The 19,598-nt window shown below is 42.7% G+C and overlaps 1 protein-coding gene across 4 annotated transcripts in view; it reads right to left on the bottom strand.

Moving 5' to 3' along the window:
- The window catches only part of CASKIN2 (CASK interacting protein 2), a 162,456-nt gene that overhangs the window by 20,052 nt on the left and 122,806 nt on the right, over positions 1-19,598 (bottom strand). Inside the window, exons 4-15 of one of the 4 annotated variants that reach the window (XM_087709945.1) lie at positions 18,999-19,096; positions 18,028-18,173; positions 16,373-16,468; positions 14,203-14,333; positions 13,103-13,211; positions 11,921-12,029; positions 11,460-11,554; positions 9,939-10,056; positions 7,054-7,248; positions 5,718-5,839; positions 2,224-2,302; positions 1,137-1,219 (exon numbers count right to left, since the gene is read on the bottom strand). In XM_087709945.1, the coding sequence (XP_087566071.1) occupies positions 1,137-1,219; positions 2,224-2,302; positions 5,718-5,839; positions 7,054-7,248; positions 9,939-10,056; positions 11,460-11,554; positions 11,921-12,029; positions 13,103-13,211; positions 14,203-14,333; positions 16,373-16,468; positions 18,028-18,173; positions 18,999-19,096 (1,381 nt within the window). The remainder of the gene's footprint in view (positions 1-1,136; positions 1,220-2,223; positions 2,303-5,717; positions 5,840-7,053; positions 7,249-9,938; positions 10,057-11,459; positions 11,555-11,920; positions 12,030-13,102; positions 13,212-14,202; positions 14,334-16,372; positions 16,469-18,027; positions 18,174-18,998; positions 19,097-19,598) is intronic. The other 3 variants (XM_087709946.1, XM_087709947.1, XM_087709949.1) reach the window with 3 other exon arrangements.

Here is a 19,598-nt window from a genome sequence, read left to right as displayed (position 1 = left end):
ATGATGGGAGTTTTAGTTGAAAACACAAGAGGACATTAGGTTACTTATTTTGGCTGTAATTTAAGCCCCACTTTTTCTGAGTGATGAGCCACACATTAAGCTCCGGGAGGGGTGTCTATTTGAAAGTAGCAGATTGTCAGCACTTATACCACCTTGGAGTTAATGTGAAGCTTTGCCATTCATTGGCATGCTTGGCATGCATTTATTTCATGGATGTAATAAAAATTTCTCTTGATAAAGTGAAAAAATATGAACTAATTGTTATTCTTTGGAAAGTCTTTGTAAATGGTCTTCAAGTGCACTTTACAAATCAAAAGCAGAGTACAGAAAGTGCCATTTAATAGTTTCAAATGTACTGATTTAGTTCCAGCTATTAATAATATGGTTTCTTGGAAAGATCTCGGGAAATCTAAGGAGTAATTTTATTATGTAATTCCTTTGTTTACCACTGCAGTCAATATAAATGTTAATCGCAACGTTTTCTTCGGAAGAGTGATCTCTGCCATTGTACAACTCTTTATAATAGCCATAGAAACATCTGCTGCCCTTGGCATTCTACTCTTTCTATTCGGATAGCAATGCCATAAAAAGAGACCTTGCCAGGGAAGGTTTCTAGACCAACTGATCAGGGGTGTCAAACTAGATTTCATTGAGGGCAGCATCAGGGTTGTGTTTGACCTGGGGGTGGGGAGGCATGGCCAGAGTGGGTGTGGCCACCTCAATGTAACTTGGGTCAGGGGCGCCTGTGGTTGCCTGAGCACTCTGCCAGTGAAAACGGGCTCCCGAGCTGCGATGGCCTTCTGCAACGCTCTGCCAGAGAAAATGGAGCTTGGGAGGGCCGCACTAAGCCCTCCCAAGCTCTGTTTTCCCCGGCAGAGGCACCCTGGGCCAGTCCTTCACTGTTTCCAGGATAGCCCCACATGCCAGATCTAAGCACCCCACAGGCTGGATCTGCCCCTCAGGCCTTGAGTTTGACACCCCTGAATTAAATCCATTAATACAGCATGCCTCTTTGCTGACACATTTTCTAATTTTAGGCAAGAGTGGCACCAGATGATTTTTAAGGAATCTTGAGGAATACCTGATATCAACATTTCTAAGGGTTGTTCGTTCTTTGACCAAAGAAATTACAATACCTTCCCTTCCAGGAGCTTCTCTGGGCGTAAATATTGGTGGGAGAAGGGCCTGTCGTTGGAGAAATTCTGATGCGTTTGTGTCCCTGCAAAGAATCAAAGCAAAAATCAGAGCAGGCAACAGAGCCTTGGAAGAATCAATGCAGGACACGGTCATGCAAAAAGGCCTCTTGCTACATAACATTTGTTTGTTTGAACAGGGCATGGAGGAGAATTAGAAACCCATACACTGTGATGGTGGCCCTTTCTGCATTTAGATCCATGGAATTCACCAATAGGGAATGTGCACTTTATCTACATTTCTGTCCTGTAAATGTTTTAATTTAAAAACCCATCTTTTCTCAAAAGCTACCAGCAGTGTCTTGGGGGAGTAGGGGAGTACAATTGAACAGTGTACTCAATTACATTTTAAACAATGTTTTGTTTTAAAGTCATTTCTCACATGCTCTTGAATTTCAATTTTTCATTGCTTATACCAAAGATATTCAGGCATCGATTTTCATGGGCATCTGCAGCAACCTTCTGCACCATACCTTTCAGAAGTGTGGAGCTTCTCCTGTCATAGTTTCCAGTCAATATGGCCAATGGGAAATCTGGGAGTTGTAATCCAACTCAGTTAGATCCAACTCAAGCTGGGGAAAGCTGTTGTATAAAAGCTGCATTTGACCCTGCAGGGCAGATAGCAAGAGCCCTGATCTAAGTCTTACACATATTCTCCAAAGCACCTGAAGGCAGGACAAGAAGCAATGGATGGAAACTAATCCAAGGAAATAATCAACCTAGAACTAAGGAGAAATTTCCTGACAGCGAGAACAATTAATCAGTGGAACAACTTGCCTCCAAAAGTTGTGATTGTTCTAACACTGGAAGTTTTTAAGAAGAGATTGGACTAGAAGACCTCCAATAACTCTGCTATTCTGTTTAGAAATTAATAGCACAGTCTCCCTGCCATTCAAGCATGCCAACTCAGCTGAACGTTCATCTTGTGCAAAGCTTGTATTTGTTGTTATTAGGAAAGAGGCTCTGTTTCCCCTTTCCATCTCTGTGACATCTATTCCTTTTGTCTCAAGATGACAACATCTCCACTTACCCAAGGAGCTGGTTTGACCATTGTGAGAATTTGAACTCAGGATGTGTTGCTGCAGATCCTCCCCACCAGGCAAAAGTGGCTGCAAACACAAGAGTGAAGAGAGCCTTCAGTCATCAAGTTTCCCAGATGTTTCCCAGATTTCCCCCCACATTATTCAAAAGATTTGGCATACAGCATCAGCAAAAGCATATTTACAACTGGGCAATGAACTGGCAGTTCTTTTAACACCCCCCCCCCCCGCAGATCAGCAACACTGATCTATGGAACTCTGTATCAGGGGTGTCAAACTCAAGGCCCAGGGGCCAGATCTGGCCCCTGGGGTGCTTAGATCTGGTACGTGGGGCTGCCCTGGAAACAATGAAGGACCGGCCCACGGTGCCTCTGCCAGCGAAAATGGAGCTTGGGAGGGCCTTGGGCAGCCCTCCCAAGCTCCACCTTTGCTGGCAGAGAGTTGCAGGAGGCCATTGCAGCAGAAAACTGAGCTCGGGAGCCCATTTTTGCTGGCAGAGCTCTCGGGCCACCACAAGCATCCCCAATATGAGTGACATCGAGCTGCCCACACCCTGGCCACGCCCACCCCATCTCCCCCAAGCTCAAACACAATCCTGATACTGCCCTCAATAAAATCGAGTTTGATACCCCAGTTCAAAGCCCAGGTGGGAAAAGAAAGGGAATGGGAATGCAAACCATCACCAATTCATCCCCAAGACAAGGACCGCTGTCTCCACATACCCAGTTTGTTACATCAGAAGAAAACACAACACTGCTTTATGTAAAGGGAGCATATGGTTATTTCTTGGGGATTTTGTCAGATACAGTATCCTTCTCCTATCCAAAGACTACCACAGAACACCCAGTTACATCTTAAATAATAAAGAACATCATTCCCCAACCAGCCGCCTTCTAATATGTTCAGATTGTAACTCTTGGACCTGCCAGGCAATTGCTATCTGAAGACGAGAACAAATATAATAAGAAGGTATTATTATATTTTCCATAGTGGGGAGTAATCTAGTTGTGGAGGACCTGGAACCTGAACAGAAATATAGCCTCTAGGGAAAGAACTACAATAAGCTCTGCCATTCAACAGTGCTTAAATCAAATTCAGAGCTCTTATGTCTGACAAAAGTCTTAAAGAAAACTGCAGCTCAATCTTTTGTTAAATGAGAAATTACTCCTACATCTCATCTAGCTTGGCCATAAAAAGCACATTATCTCTCACAATTGATTTCTTTTTAGGGTTTTTTGGGGGGGGGTCATAACCACCTTGCTATTCACCCATTAGCAAATTATGAACTTGAGCATAAGCCCCAAGTGAGATATAAGCTCCTTAAAATGAGAATGGCTTAAAGGCAGTATCACCTGAATGGAAGTGCATCACAATGTCACAGTCTGATCCCCAGAGCCCTGCTAATATCAGGAATATCGGGAAGAAGCATTCAAGAAGTGGATCCTGTGCTGCTGGGCCCCATCAATGAAACCAAGCCAGCAACCAGCCCAAACATTCCTGTCCTAGACCCAGGTACTCCTCCACATAGCCTTTAGGAACACAACTAGTGTCTGAAAAGACAAGAGGGCTTGGCTTCATCAAGAGAGAGGCAAACCAGGTAAAGCACGTCAGGAGTAATGGGACTGAATGGTCCTGTCAAAGCCAGGTGGGCCTAAGTAAGTTCTGAGACTGCTGAAATTTGGAGAGTCGTTGGGACAGGTTGCTAACCAAACTCAAATGATCATTTTGGAAACATTATGCAAAGATTTTCTTCTCTTAAGGAGTCTCATAGAAAGAGAAGAAAAAATGTGTTGAACAGCAAAGTGGATGGACTCAAACACAATAGCATTGGGTGCATCATTGGAAGTTCCCATAGGCCAGCTTGGAGAAGGCCTAAGAGTTGAGACCAACTTGATGGCATGTGTGTGCTCGGGTTTGCTTTCAAATTAATGTTGATTCCTCACAATTAGAAACAGTTTGGTGTAATGCAGTGTTGGCGAACCTTTTTTGGTACCGAATGCCGAAATGGGAGCATGCATGCTGGAAACTGGAAGTGCCGGTGTGCACATGCAGTTACTCTTACGGTTTTTGGTACGCACATGTGCAAGGGCTACCTGGTCTTCGTGCAAACATGTGGGCCAGAAACCGGAAGACCAGGTGGCCAGTGCGCGTGTGAGAAACTGGAAGAGCAGCTGCCTGGCACGCGCATGTGCATTGGGCAGCTACTCTTCCGGTTTCTGAGGCTCCTGCACGTGTGAAGACCAGCTGGCTGGTGCACCAGAACCCAGAAGAGCAAAGGGCAATGGCTTGTGTGCCTGGAGAGATGGCTCTGTGTGACACTTTCAGCACACGTGCCATAGGTTTGCTATCACGGGTCTAATGGTTAAAGCACCAGGCTAGAAACTGAGAGACGTTGAGTTTTAATTGAGTTGAGTTGAGTTGAGTTGATTATATTTCTATGCCTCCCTATTCCCCGGAGGGGACTCAGGGCGGCTCACAACCAAGTCAAAAGGGGAGGGGGTACAAATAAGAAAAAAACCACGAACAAAACAATACCACAATTTAAAAACACTCAACAATCATACCATTCGAGGGGGGACAAGAACTCATCAGCCCCAGGCCTGTCGGAACAGCCAGGTTTTAAGGGCTTTGCAGAAGGTCTGGAGGGTGGTGAGGGTCCGAATCACCATGGGCAGCTTGTTCCAAAGGGCCGGAGCAGCCACAGAGAAGGCCCTCCTCCGGGTGGTCGCCAGTCGGCACTGGCCAGTAGATGGAATTCGGAGGAGGCCTAATCTGTGGGATCTAATCGGTCTACAGGAGGTAATTGGCAGTAGGCGGTCTCTCAAGTACCCAGGTCCAATACCATGAAGGGCTTTATAAGTGACGACTAGCGCCTTGAAGCGTATCCGAAGACCAATGGGCAGCCAGTGCAGCTCGCGGAGGATAGGTGTAACGTGGGTGTACCGAGGTACACCCACAATCGCTTGCGCGGCTGCATTCTGGACAAGCTGAAGTCTCCGAATGCTCTTCAAGGGCTGCCCCATGTAGAGCACATTTCTGCCTTAAGCATGAAAGCCAACTGAGTGACTTCAGGCCAGTCGCTCTCTCTCAATCCAACCTATTTCACAGGGTTGTTGTTGTGGGGAAAATAGCAAGAGGAAAGAGTATCAGGTATGTTCGCCACGTTAGCTTATTTATTATAAAAATAATAAAGGAATAAAGCATTCATTTATTTGTTCATTCATTTCCTGATCTAATCTCTAACAGTGTTCTTGACAAGATTTTTCAGGTGTGATTGCCCTTGCTACTTCCTAAGGCAGAGAGAGTCCCTCAGCTGGCTTTCTGCCTAAGGACTAGAATTCATGGCCTCCTGGTTTTTCTTGGGGTATGGCTTCACATGTCTTTGAATTCTATTACGCTGTTGCTTTGTTTTGGGTGAATATGAGCTGAAGATCACAAAACAAAAGATTCTCACACTTTTGCACAAAAAATACTATTTCCTTACCTTCACATTCTCAATGAGGAGTCCCATGAATTGTCCATTGGTACCCTCAGTACTTTGACCGCTACCAGCACTTCGGATACTGCCAATACTGCCTTCGCTGCCCACGCTGTTTCTATCACCTGCTGGACAGGAGGGGAGACATTTGAAATGGCATTTTGTGGAGAGGAAACGGAGGGAGATAAGGCTTTTCTTCTATAAGAAAGAAAATGTTAGGCGAAAGAATTGGTAGCAGCCCTGCAGGCTTTATCACAGAGCACAAAATTAAAACCCCAGTTTCTAATTAGAATTAGAAGCCCCAGTTTTCAGGAAGAGATTAGTCGGCAAGCAATGAAGGAATTTAGCTATGTGACACTTTCCTTACATCAGCCTCCGCTTATTCTGAGTTTGACTCTAAACCCACCATACCAGGTTATCTGAGGGAAGATGCAATAAGGAACAAGCAGTAGGAAAAAACATGCTTGGCTCTGCTGATTTTGAAGGAATGCCTAGCAATGCCAAAGTTGCACATGCAGATGGATGGAGACAAAAGTGTGTCACTCTATTAGATGTGTGTGGTAGATGTGGGTGGCATAGCCGTCAGAATTCTGCCCTGAGAAGCAAAACTGCCCTTAAAATAAAAGGAAGAAGCAAAAAAAAATGTACCTTTGGTGGGATTACCAGGCAGGGTTGGAAGTGTCCACAGATGTCTACTACAAATGTAGCAGCATAGTGTTTTAGTTCAAGAATGAGCAAAATATACCGTGTTTCCTGAAAATAAGACAGGGTCTTATTTTCTTTTGACACCCCCCCGCAATAAGCACTTGGCCTTATTTTCGGGGAGGTCTTATTATTTTTGAGGTGTAGGAAGCAGCGAGCATGGTTACCTCATGGCTGCTGCTGTGTTGCAATATTTTCGAGGAGGGCTTATTTTTGGGAGAGGGCTTATTTTATCCCATGCGCTCAAAAGCCCGATTGGGCTTATTATCCGGGGAGGTCTTATTTTCAGGGAAACGGGGAATTCCTGAAACAGTTGCTGAATTGCAACCCTCAGCAACCCTTTCCATTGGCTAAGGTAGCATTCAGCAATATTTGGAGCACAGAGGCACGCATTCTCCATCTTTTGAACAAAGACAGAGGCAAGAACGAGGCCCCAACAGTGCTAATGCATGCACACGTAAATCAATCAAGAACAAGTGGGTGTGCTGTGAGTGAGGACATGTCTCCAAAGCTAAATATTCCAGGGATAAAATCCCTTCTCCTTGCTGCTTTTCTCCCTGCCCTGTGCACTCCTATGCTGCAGTCAGGCAGCCCAACTGCTAGGAAGGCTTGCCCAGCCCAGCCCAGCTGTACCCCTGACCTGGGTTCTCAGGTGCTGGAGCAGTCCTAGTCAGGGTGAGGTGGCCCCAACCTGTAGGGAGGCTGAGTGGTGCCTGTGGCAGAGAGGTGTCGCTATGTAGTTGTAGCCCACCAGGAGGGGTAGCTGTGGTAACCTGCAGTCCCTTTGCATGGCTCTGGCACTGATGTGTGGACACCATGCGGGAAAGAGTCAGGCCTGCATGTAGAGACAAAACATGCATGTCAGAACAGAGCGCATGTAAAGGTAAGGCAGTGGAGTGGGTGTCTGCATGGCCGACCTTTCCCAGTGGGGCACACTGTGCAGGACTACACTGCATGGACCAGTGGGATGTTTTAGAGGGCAACTTTGGTACTCATGGAATACATATGTTCGTCTAAAGGTTTAAAGTGGATTATTCATTCATTATCTAGATGCTTCCAGAATGCTTCTTTAACAAACAGTTTCAGCACCATAGAATGGATCTTAACAACACAATCACAGGTAGTCCTTGACCTATGGCCATTTGTTCAGCGACTGGAAAATTACAGTGCTGCTGAATGAATGGTGGTTATGACAGGTTCTCGGAATTCCGGCCATCTCAGCACTCCTGTGGTCATGTGATTGTGATTAGGCACTAGGCAAATGGTTTGCACTTATGATTGGTTACAGTGCCTTGTGATCACATGATTGCCATTTGCAACCTTCCCTGCTGACTTCCCCAGACAGTCAGTGGGGAAGCCAGTAGGAAAGGTTGCAAGTTGTTGACATAAATCTCCCCCACTTGTGCATCCTCCTCTGTCTCCTGTCTTTGTGCCAACCATTCATACAATCTGTACACCCTCCTGGACTTGTGCCATGCCCTCACGCATCCTCCCCAACCCATGCTGCACTTCACATACTTTTCCAGGCCCAGCCACATCCCTGTGTACCCTCCTTGACACGCACCATGCCTCTTGTGCATATTCTCCAACCCATATGTTCACATACGCACCCTGATCCCGACTGCACCCCTCCCCATCTTGTACACCCTTCTTGATCTGACTCCTGCCTACACTCTTCTGATCTATATCCCCACATACACCCTTTCTGATATCCGCCGCCCCTCTACCCATCCTTAGCAGCCTATATCACACCCTTCCTGCTCTGCCCTTCTTGCACTCTCCCTGACCCATGCTGCATTTTCGTGCACCCTCCCCAATCTTCGTCTCACACCCACTCCAACACTTGCCATACCTCTCCTATAAACCTGTGCACCCCTCACAAAAATAAGAGATTTTTCAGGGTTTTGCATTTAAAACCTCCAACCTTTTTTCCATTAGAAGCAATAATACAATAATAGAATTTATGTCATTTATTTTTTTTAATAATTGTCTCCAAACTTTAATTTCTTAAGAACATGGAACAAGTTTAAAATATGAGTATTTTACTTCACTAGGTATTCAAATACATTAAAACTGGACATCAATAACATCCATCTATAGATTGAAGATAATTAGATATTTGCAACCAGTCTAAAACAACTTGTGTGGATGAAGCAAATAGCTAAATTACCTTTAAGATTGTATTTGCATCTCTGCGGTTCTACCACAAAACCGCGGACGACAAAATCGCGGTCGACGAAAGCGCGTATGTGACGTCATCACAGCACGACGAAAAAGATCGAAAAAGATCGAAAAATGTAAAAATAAAGCTAAAACCTTCCCCTAACCCCCCCAAAGCTAACCCTAAACCTAACCCTAAACCTAACCCTTAACCTAACCCTTAACGTAACGAAAAACCTAACGCTAACCCTTAACCTAACGCTAAACATAACGCTAACGCTCTAACCCTAACCCTAACCCTTAACCTAACCCTAACCCTAACCCTTAACCTAACCCTTACCTTTATGTGAATCGGCTTGCTGTAATTTAATTTTTATTTCAATTTTTCGATCTTTTTCGTCGCATTGTGATGACGTCACATACGCGATTTCGTCGACCGCGCTTTTGTGGAACGCGCTTTTGACGGGTCACGATCTCTGCAAGTTTCCCTTTGATAAATGGTAGTTTGTGTTTATCTCTGGATAATGACATATTCCATTATTTGGGAGATTTTTATGGGTGTCTTTTATCAGTCCCAAACTGTTGTGTAACTATTTCAACTTTCTTACTTTATTGGACTTTCAATGTTAAAAAAAGTAAAAGGGATGAAAAATACAGGACAAGTACAAATGGAATATATGAAGCAGAATGACTAACAATATAAGCTTTGTCTGTAGGGTCTCATGGAAATACAGTAAATTGAAGCCTTAAATATCTAGACGACATCAAGTTCTCTATCCTCTATGCATGCATGCATGCATGCATGTATGTATGTAACAGAGTGGTATGCTGCCGGTTCGCACTGGTTCGGGCCAACCAGTAGTAGCGGCGGTGCGAGGCTCTGCCCACTCACCCAGACATCATCAAGAACTTTCTGTGCATGCCCAGGCGTGCACGCTCCTGCTACTGAACTGGTAGTGAAGAAAATACTGGTATGCATGTATGAAGCTTATATGATCACCCATCTCACATGAAGTGTGAGGCCATAAACGAGCCTTTTCATATTGAAAAGATGGTACGTGGTTGGAAGGAAGGGAGGGAGGGTGAATTTCATATAAAGTGTATGCTGAACTTGTCCTGAATAACTATAACTTTCAATTGGCAACTAAAGGCACAGCAGGTATTGCCATGAGCAACTAGGATTGGAATAGGAGGCTATAAGATTATTATTATTTTTTAAACAAAGGAGTTGGTGAAGCCATGAAAAAACATTGTAAAATGGATGTCCTGGAACATGGAATCACAAATGTCTCCAGCTTTTTCATCCACCCACCCCTCACATCATTGGACTCTCATGAAACTTTCCCTTTATAACCCTGGGCCAACCTGTCCGCTTGCTGATTACTTCTACAATGGATGGAGGAAAGTAGCCAACTCGGTCAGTGCCTTTCTGAGCATCGTGGATATGGCCCTTCCAACGCCCATCTGCATGCTGCTCCAGGACCTGGCCAAACAAAAGAAAAGGATTCCCATCAACAGGTTGAGAAGGCGAAAAGGGTCATTAAGTCCAATTTGCTGCTCCTATAAGTCAGATTTTCTAAGAGGTGGCATGTTGCATAGTGATGGATAGAAGTATGAATCTCTGTTGTTGAAAGCTAACCTTTGCTATGAACTTGCTAGCCGCTTCCCTGTTTGTCTCCACTTATAAAATGGGAGCAAGTGCAGGGAGTCCTCTAGTAGTTCACTTAATGACCCTTCGAAATTAGAACAGCACTGAAAATAGGGACTTATGACCATTTTTCAGACGTACAAACATTACAGCGTTCCCATGGTCACATGATCAAAATTCAGGCGCTTGGCAACTGACTCATATTTATGACAGTTGCATGGAGTTACATGATCCTGTTGTGCGACCTTCTGACAAGCAAAGTCAATGGGGAAGCCCGATTCACTTAACAACCATGTTACTAACTTAACAACTGCAGTGATTCACTTAACTGTGTCAAGAAAAGTCATAAAATGGGAGCAAAACTCACTTAAAAACTGTCTCACTTTGCAACAGCAATTTTGGGTTCAATTGTGGTTGTAAGTCAAGTGGTCTAGAACAGGGATCACCAACCTTTTGGACCTCAGGGACCACTAAATTCATAATTTTAAATCCTGCGAACCACTAATAAGACTTTTTAAAAAAAGATAAATAGTATTTAGTGCAATATAAAAAATTCAAATATTTTTTCTGCGGACCACCAAAATGGACCACCAGTGATCCACGGACCACTGGTTGGTGACCACTGGTCTAGAACTCTAGGACTGTTGTAAGGATTAAAATGAAATAACATTTGTGTGAGATTATTTTATTTTTACATCATTCAGGGGTTCTTAACACTTGAAAGAACTAGTAAATAGAATAATATGGAATAAAAACTAAAGAAATGCTTTTTTAGGATTAGACCCATTTGTCTTGGTTTAAAGGCTAAACATTTCCTTTAAAAGAACTGGAAGCTAAGCTTGTTACCTGACTTTTATACTGCACCTAAAACTGAGATTTGTCACTTGGCTGCAAAAGTTGTGCCACACACAAAATGCTAGACTACAAAGTTTATTATTTAACGAATATTTGTTTTTTGTACATTCTTCTTAAAAGCCCCTTGTTGGCATCTAAACACACTGCCAACTGAGATCCAATTATACTAATACTTTCCCTCAGCTCCTATAGTAAGGATTTGCTACTTCTTTTAAGACAAATCAAACTTGTATTTGTTCTTTTTCTCAGCATAATAATGAAGCCCCTCCATGAAAAACAAAAGACCCATAACAAAGTGAGAGTGATGAGGGAACATTTTCAGGGGACAGTAATAGCCATTAGCCATGTAAGATTTTACATGACTCCTTCTATCAATTTCTCACCGTGATGACATCTCCAGCACGGATGTTAAGAGCTGTTGGATCGTGGAGATTCCAGAAATCCTTTAAAGCACGGACCTTCAGGATTCCTGATGCCTCTGATGACAGGTGATAAGTAGGGAGAGAGAAAGAAGGAAACAGAGGAAGCAGAAATGGATAAAAAGAGAAATGGATAAAAAATATCAAGGAACAGGAAGATGATACTGTTACTTACAAAACAGGTAATTTCTCCTGCTTCCCACAGCTGGAAAACTCTTCAGGCAACCAGTATGCTCTTTCCACCCTCAACTTTCTTACTTAAGATTCAGAGTCAGCAGTGGGGTTGAAACATCCACATGTCTTCATTACTCCCACTCTCACTAAGAGACTTCCAACCAAAGTCCTTTCATGTTGGGCATTTAGATCACAGCAGGTGACCTTCTCGCTTCAGGATCTGCGAGGATTAGTTTTTTTAGCTTGCTCACCTCGTAGGAGCTGCTTGATGTCCTTGCTGGCATGTGATGTGGTGAACTGGTTCACGATATCCAAGGCTGTCTGGTTGTAGGTGTTGCGAATGTTGACATCAATGCCCCCCTAACAGGGAAAAGATTAAATGGAATTAGGAGAAAGATTAAAAGGACAATAGAAAGAGGGACTCTGCAACATAGGGAAAATATTTTTTTTCTTGAGGTAGGGAACTGTGGAGTCCTTGGTGCTCTTTGAGCTTGTTTTGCTTGCAGACATTTCATTATCCAAGTAGATAACAACATCAGTGCGTGGTGATGTTACCTAGTCAGATAATACAATGTCTGCAAGTAAAAAGACAAGCTCATAGTACACTAAAGACTTCATAGTTCAACCCTGAGCTACAGATATTCTCTTCAACCGGTAGGGAACTGTGTTCTGATTTAGCCCTCCGTTTCCTCACTGACTTAACTAAACCAAAGTGTAATTATTGGTTAGATAACCTTCATTAGACAATGTTCAATATTGCTCAGATGACACTGGTTATATATTGATTCTGACAATTCAGAACTTTTTAAAAAGTTCCCTATTAATGGCAATTATTTTTTTGTCTCATACATCTCCAAGCCCTAGAACAGTGATGGCTAACCTTTTTGTTGTCATGTGCCAAAAAAGCATCACAGCATCCGTGCATGACTCCCCCATGCTCCCACCTCGCGTATGTGTATGTGACACTCCACCACGCTGTTTTGGGCCTAGTAGGTCTCCCTGTAGCCATCTGGGACCAAAAATGGGCTGCAGGAGGAAGCGACTCCCCACATGCGTGTGCAACCCTCCCGCCCCTGCGTATGCATGTGCAACCCAAAAATCAGCTGGCCAGCGGGAGTTGTATGTGCATACATGGTGGAACTGAGCTGGGGCGATGGCTTGTGTACCCGCAGAGAGAGCTCTGTGTGCTACCTGTAGCACGCGTGCCATAGGTTCGCCTTCACAGCCCTAGTATATGTACATTCATACAGCAGTTGTAGGAAATGGAGTTATAAATGTAAGTTGGTATATGCACAAAGGATTTTTCTGCATGAGGAAGAATTATACTTCATACGATTTGCCAAATGCTGTGTTGTTATGCCTATCTGCTCATGGTAATCACTAACCCAGCTTTATGGTGCACTTGTTGTGTGCAAACTGCTTCTTTATCTCACCTGCAGCAGTAGGCGCACCACTTCTGTCTTGCCATACAGTGCAGCTTCATGCAAGGCAGTGCCTGTTTTTGTCTGCCTGTTGATCTCAATTCCAGCTTTCAGGAGTTGCCTGGGTGGATTGAAAAATAAACAATGAGCACCAGCAGACCAAGAAGTGATCCACTTGATTTTAGGTCAATTCTAGGAAGCATTAACAAAATCCTGCTTTCTACTCTAAGCCAGCTGGGGGCCTGGATGAAAATAGGAGATCACAGATGAATTCAAGAAATCAATTTGGAGGAAGCCTTTGAACTACAAGAAGAATATACAAGGGATGTGCCATAAAGTAATGTGTTTTAATTTATGGCATAATTAGGCTCAGACTTGAATGATAGTAACTCAGTGGTTGCTACAACTGAAAAATCCAAAATATATTTAATTGTTGTTTCCTAGTGTAGAATATATGACACAGAGAATTGGCACAGTTCAAAACCAACGTACATTGAGCTTACTAGGAATAAATTACAATTTGAAAAGGTAAGTATAAACTGTAAGTATACAAAATTAATTATTACTTTTATTGGCCTAAGCGTTTAGGACAGGGATTGGCAACCTTAAACACTCAAAGAGCCACAAAGGTCCTAACCAGAAGCTCCCTGTTCACTTCTGGAGCTGACCAGAAGTCCGGTTCCCCCACCATAGAGTCTCCTCCTAGCGTGGCGTCCTTTTTCCTCTACATGTCCTAACTGAAAGCCCTATCAATTGTGGAATCGACCAGCTACAGCGAGCTGCAGCAGAGGGATGAAAGAGCCACATGCGGCTCCAGAGCCACAGGTTGCTGACCCCTAGTTTAGGATAGGTTTTAGGAATAGGAAACTCATCGAAAATCCTCCAAGCTCTGTAATCTCCACAATATTTTATTAGCTCTTTGGAATAATGCAACATTACAATACAGCATTCTTTTAAGGATACTGGAGAAAAGAACGGTACCCTCTATTGGCAGATATATTTTGCTAAAACATTATTTACTGCCACCTCTCTTCCCCAAAATAATGGCCAGCAGTAGCCTAATCTATTAAGACTACTGCCTTTCCTCCTCTTGGAAGGGCTTAGAAAATTACCTGATAATCTCCTTGTGCCCATTCTTGGCTGCCAGGTGTAGAGGTGTAGTGTAATTGGGGTCACTTGTGTCTTTGAATTGTCCCTCAAGCAGAGCCACACACATATGGCTGTTTAGAAGCAACTGAGCTACCTAAAATGAACAGGGAATGATACAATGAATAAAATACAATAGACAGCCTATCTGACCAATGATAATTCATTGACAAGACCATCTATTCAGCAATGTAGAACATCTAATCTAGAACATTCAAACTCTTGAATCTCCCTGAAAGGACATAATATAGTTCCTTCCCAATTTGAGATCTGGTTGACTCTCTACTCAGATGGCACCAGTCTCTCTTCGAATATTAGAGGAGGGAAGAGGGAAGGGAGAGATACATTAGGAGAAGTGGTGGGATTCAAAAATGATTACTACCAGTTCTGGGGACATGGTTTGGCAGGTGTGCTGTGGCTTGGTGGGTGTTTTTCTGTTTAGATAAGGAAACTTTCTGAAATGATGACCCAACACAGCATGGGATTTCTAGTCCTTTTTAATGGCTATTTCTAATATGACCATATTCAAATAATGCCCTTCTGACCTCCAAGGAAGGCAAGTGCTTTGAAGCAGCCATTCCTCACATTCCACCAGCCCTGAGAAAGAAAGTGTTGTACATCTGCTGTCCTTCCAAGTCTTTAAAGAGGCCAAATTCTTCAGCCTTTTAGGAATTGGGTCATCCAACTCTGTTATTTTCAGCCACTCAGTTCTCTTTTTCTAGACTCCACCTGCCAATGTCCTTCAGCAGTTCAACCACAAGTCCTGTAATCCTTACAGATGCTCCTGCCCTTCTGCAAGGATGCAGTTTTCATGTGAGGTGGATTAGTTTTTAACACTGATTAGAGTTTGGTTTATATCTCAGTGTATTGAGGAACTCAGTGTATTTATAGTTTGGCATGTTCTACAAATCCAGGAAACTGGGTTAATTAGGAAATCTGGGTTGCCCATGGGCAGAGTATCATGAAAACACAGTCAAGCTAAGGGTTATGCTTAGAGCAGTTTACTAAATGAGAAATGATTTCAACTTCAAGATTGGTTTTGACCTGTCTTTGGCTATAAGTAATCCCTACACCAGAGTTGTCAAACTCGCAGACCACGGGCCGGATGTATCTCGTGCTGGCCCCATCCTGTTTACCAAAGGGGAAATAAGTCCCGATATGTCACATAATGATGCAAATTTGACACCCCTGCCCTACATCATCACAAACTGTAGTTCATGTGCTGAGACCTTGAGTCATTTTATGTCAGATTCATCATGCTATTTATGCTGTGTTTATGTTACTAAGGCTGATGTTCAAAACACTTCCTGATTAATCATGAAAACAATATGCCACTCCCTTAGATTAATGCTCCCCCACCCCACCCACCCCAACTTAGGGTTTATTTATATTTCCTGTTCTTTTCTTTAGCTTGGAGGAAGCTTCCCATCCCCAAGAGTTACAAGAAGCTTCTCCACCTGTCCTAAATATATCAGCCAGGAATCTACCACCAGCTCCCAATTGGGTCAGGATGGAATGCTTGGCTTTCTATCCCAGCTGGCCTTGCTTCTGATTTTATAGCCTGAAAGGATTATTAGGCTCCAGGCATTTGTGGTTTTGTGTGGGAACTCTCAAGAGAAAACTCTAATTGCTTTGGAATTGTAGTGGGAAAAGACATCCGGGGGAAGGATGCCATAGTATGTCCCACTAGTCATAGCAAGGCCTGCCCCAAACTGCTGCCTGCCCAAAGTTTTTCAATCTCAGCAACTTTTGACTTCAACTCCCAGAACTCTCCAGCCAGCAAGAATTCTGGGAGGTGACCTCCATATATCTTAGAGTTGCCAAGATTGAGAAACACTGCTTTAGTGTATTGATTAAATAGTGCATTGATCTGGTTACCACAGAAAACTATAGGGCAAGGGTTGAAACTCAGTGTGATAAGGAAAACAATATATGATAGTTGATTTAAGTCTAGCTTAAGAAGCTTCATGGGACAGGACAAGACAGAACAGGGTGGAATTATATGGTATGCTTGACTGCTTTTCGTGCACCAGAATGCTTTTCAATAGGCAGTGGATATGAACTAGACAGATGGGGTAATCTTTTCTCTGACTTGTTTGTTTTGTAATACAAGGTGGGATGGGTGATTCTGCTTACCTTCAGCCTCCCAAACTCACAAGCCAAATCCAAGGGGGTTTTCTTAGCCTTATTTATAAGACACGGGTTGGATTGGTGCTGAAGCAACATCTCTGACTGCAGGCAAGCATGTAAGAACATGAAAGGAAGTCAGTGAATCTGGAGAAAGTGACAGCACATTTCCCAGTGACACAATCATTTCCCTGTGATGCATACTCAAAGCCTTTATCCAGAAAAAGCCTTATTTGGAACTGACAATACAACACAGCTATATATGGATCATAATGGGCCTGTAATTTGCTCTTCCAGCTCCTCCTAACATAGTTAAATCTCAGACCAAGAAACTCAGAAAGCTCTCCAGTCTTTTTTAGTCACTTTAAAGTTCTTCTTTAAATAAATCTAGTGGAAAGTAAACATCCTCTCATGGACTTTTATTTGCATTCTCACCCTCTCAATACATTTGAAGCTGTGTTTGATTCAGACAGTGAAAAATCACTGGAAAGTTTTCCCACTGGACAAGGAGAAAGGCTGTATTTTCTAAATTCACAAGCTCTTAAGAGTTCTAAGTATAATGCTTGGTATGCAAATAATCTCAGATTCTATCTTTATAAAATTGTAAATAAAATGCTTGTATTCATTTGTGTGCAATGCAAGTCCTGATGAGGGGCTTGAAAACCAAGAGAAATATGACAGAACTTTGGAGCTATTCCTAGAAAAGCTTTAATGTTATAACTAACCAATGTAGGGAATTTTTTGGATGATAGTGATGGCATGTATAACTTTTTTTTTCACCACAGCAAAATATATACAACTCTGCTGAGTTTATTTCAGAATGCATCGCCCTGCAAAACTATGCTACCTATGAGACCAAATGTTTTTTTGTCATCTTCCTTTTTGTTTCCTGATAAAATCTCTATAAATGCTATCTTGGCACTGATTGCAGCTTACTTTAATTCTACTATGAATGCCACCCATGCTTTATACCAAAGCACTATAATAGCTTTGCTATGCAATTTTCACTTGAGGGTGGTCATACGAACATACAAGAAATACATATGAGGTTAAGAAGACAAGATGTTTTGGATTTTTTTTTTTTGAAAAGACAACATAGAATTTATTCATCAGTGAGGTTTGAACACACACACACACACACACACACACACACACACTATATATATGTATGTATGTATGTATGTATGTATGTATGTATGTATGTATGTATGTATGTATATATTTAGTGTCACAACCCCTGGTGAGCCCCTGGTGACTCCCAGTAAGGATATGGCTAGCTGATGAGAGCTAAACAGCTTGAAATAGATCTATACTATTCTCCCTTTATTTATTTATCAGCACAAATATAACACAATATATATATATGTGTGTGTGTGTGTATTCTTCATCTGGTAAGTATATTTTTTAGGGGAAGTGGGGTGACTGAATTGTATTCCAGTTTTTATTTCCTCAGAGAACCAGTTGATTGTACACAATTAACATTTTATTTCAGGATACTACTGTGTAAGGTGAGTAAGAAATCATGTGTTGTTTGTCTTTACAGAAGTACTTCAGCAAATGTGCTTTTCCACACATATGGTAACTTTAGAATGAGGGTTTGACTTATCACACAGAGTCTTTTATTTTTTGCTTCCTTCCTTCCTGTGTGATAATTCCCCACTTACCACTTCATAGTGGCCATACTGGGCAGACAGGTGCAGTGGGACCTGTCCATCTAATGATGCCATATTGACTGAAGCAGATGCCCGTAGCAGGAGGCGCACTGGCTCCACCTTCCCTTGCCAGGCAGCATAGTGTAAAGGGCGCATTCCTGTAGGAAGACAAATATCAGAAAAGAAAAGACAGAGATAAGCCACCTAATGTGGAAACTATAGAGGCCCATCTGGGGAATGTATATATAAAAAATTAGACTTTTTTTTTTTTTAAAAAACCCATGCAGTTATAATCTTTGACTTACAAGCATAATTGGAACCAGAATTTCTGTTGCTAAGCAAGGTGGTCAAGTGAGTTGTGCCCAATTTTATGACCTTTTTTTTGCCAGAGACATTAAGCAAATCATCATAGTTGTTAAGCAAATAATACAGTTGTTAATGGAATCCAACTTCCCCCATTGACTTGCTTGTCGGAAACCAGCTGGGAAGATCGCAAATAGTGATCATGTGACCCTGGGACCCTGCAACCATTGTAAACACATGCTGGTTGCCAAGCATGCAAATTTTGATCGCATGACTGTGGGGATGCTACAATAGTCATAAGTGTGAGAACTGGTCACTTTTTTAAAAACACTGATATGCTGTACCTTTGAATGGTTGCTAAATGAACGGTTCTAAGTTGTGGACTGTCTGTACTAGATCTTTGGATCTTAACCATGGGTTAGGGCTGGTCCAGTAAGCAGACAATCTGTACTGGGGCAAAAGATGGGGTACGGCAGTCCTCTGTTCTCGTTCCAAAATATTGCTCAAAATATTACTTCCCTAGAAGCAATGTTGTCTATCTCATTGTTCATAAATGACACTTTTCATTAGTGAGACGAGAGTGATCCCCCACATTGGCTACTGTTACAGAGAACATTGGAGAAGATATTTCTCCTCCTGGATCATGCATGGGGAGAAGCCAGAATAGGCAGATGTCTTACCATTTGTATCCTTAATATCCACAATGGCTTGTGCCTCCAGCAGCAGGGAGATAAGCTCCAGGCTTCCAACCAAGGCTGCATGGTGCAAAGCTGAAAACCTGATACCAAGAAAAAAAAAAGAATAGGATCAATTGATGGGGCAAGCCTCATTGGTTCCTGAACATACAGCCTGACTCACCCTGGCTCAGGCATGTTCCCTGTTAGGAGATAGGTTGAGAACTCAAAACTACTAAGAGTGATACCACAAGAAATGCAACTCCCTTTAGGCACACGATCCACCCTGGCATGATTTCTCTCTGCACATCTTCTTGGTGGTTATACCGTTTTTAATGATGATTCTAGTCCTCCGTATAGATATGGGAGTAACATAGAAGATTTGAAAGTCAGCACTGTATAGTACAGTATAAACATTGGACAAGAACCAAGTTCAAACTCTTATTCAGTTTTGAAGCTATCTAGCTACCCTTAGGCTAGCCACTATTCTTCAGATGAATCTATTTTACAGAATTGTTATGAGAAATAGGGGGGCTTTATGGGACCACTATTAGTTTTGGGGGAGAAAAGGAAGCATTTTCCCAATATGATGTATTCCAGATGTGG

The sequence above is a fragment of the Thamnophis sirtalis genome, unplaced genomic scaffold (assembly GCF_051295495.1).
Source record: "Thamnophis sirtalis isolate CommonGarterSnake01/CBP01778 unplaced genomic scaffold, rThaSir2_p1.2 scaffold_3, whole genome shotgun sequence".
NCBI classification, from domain to species: Eukaryota; Metazoa; Chordata; class Lepidosauria; order Squamata; family Natricidae; genus Thamnophis; species Thamnophis sirtalis.
The sequence above is the reverse complement of the archived record's forward strand: the minus strand, read 5'-3'. Positions and strand labels throughout refer to the sequence as shown.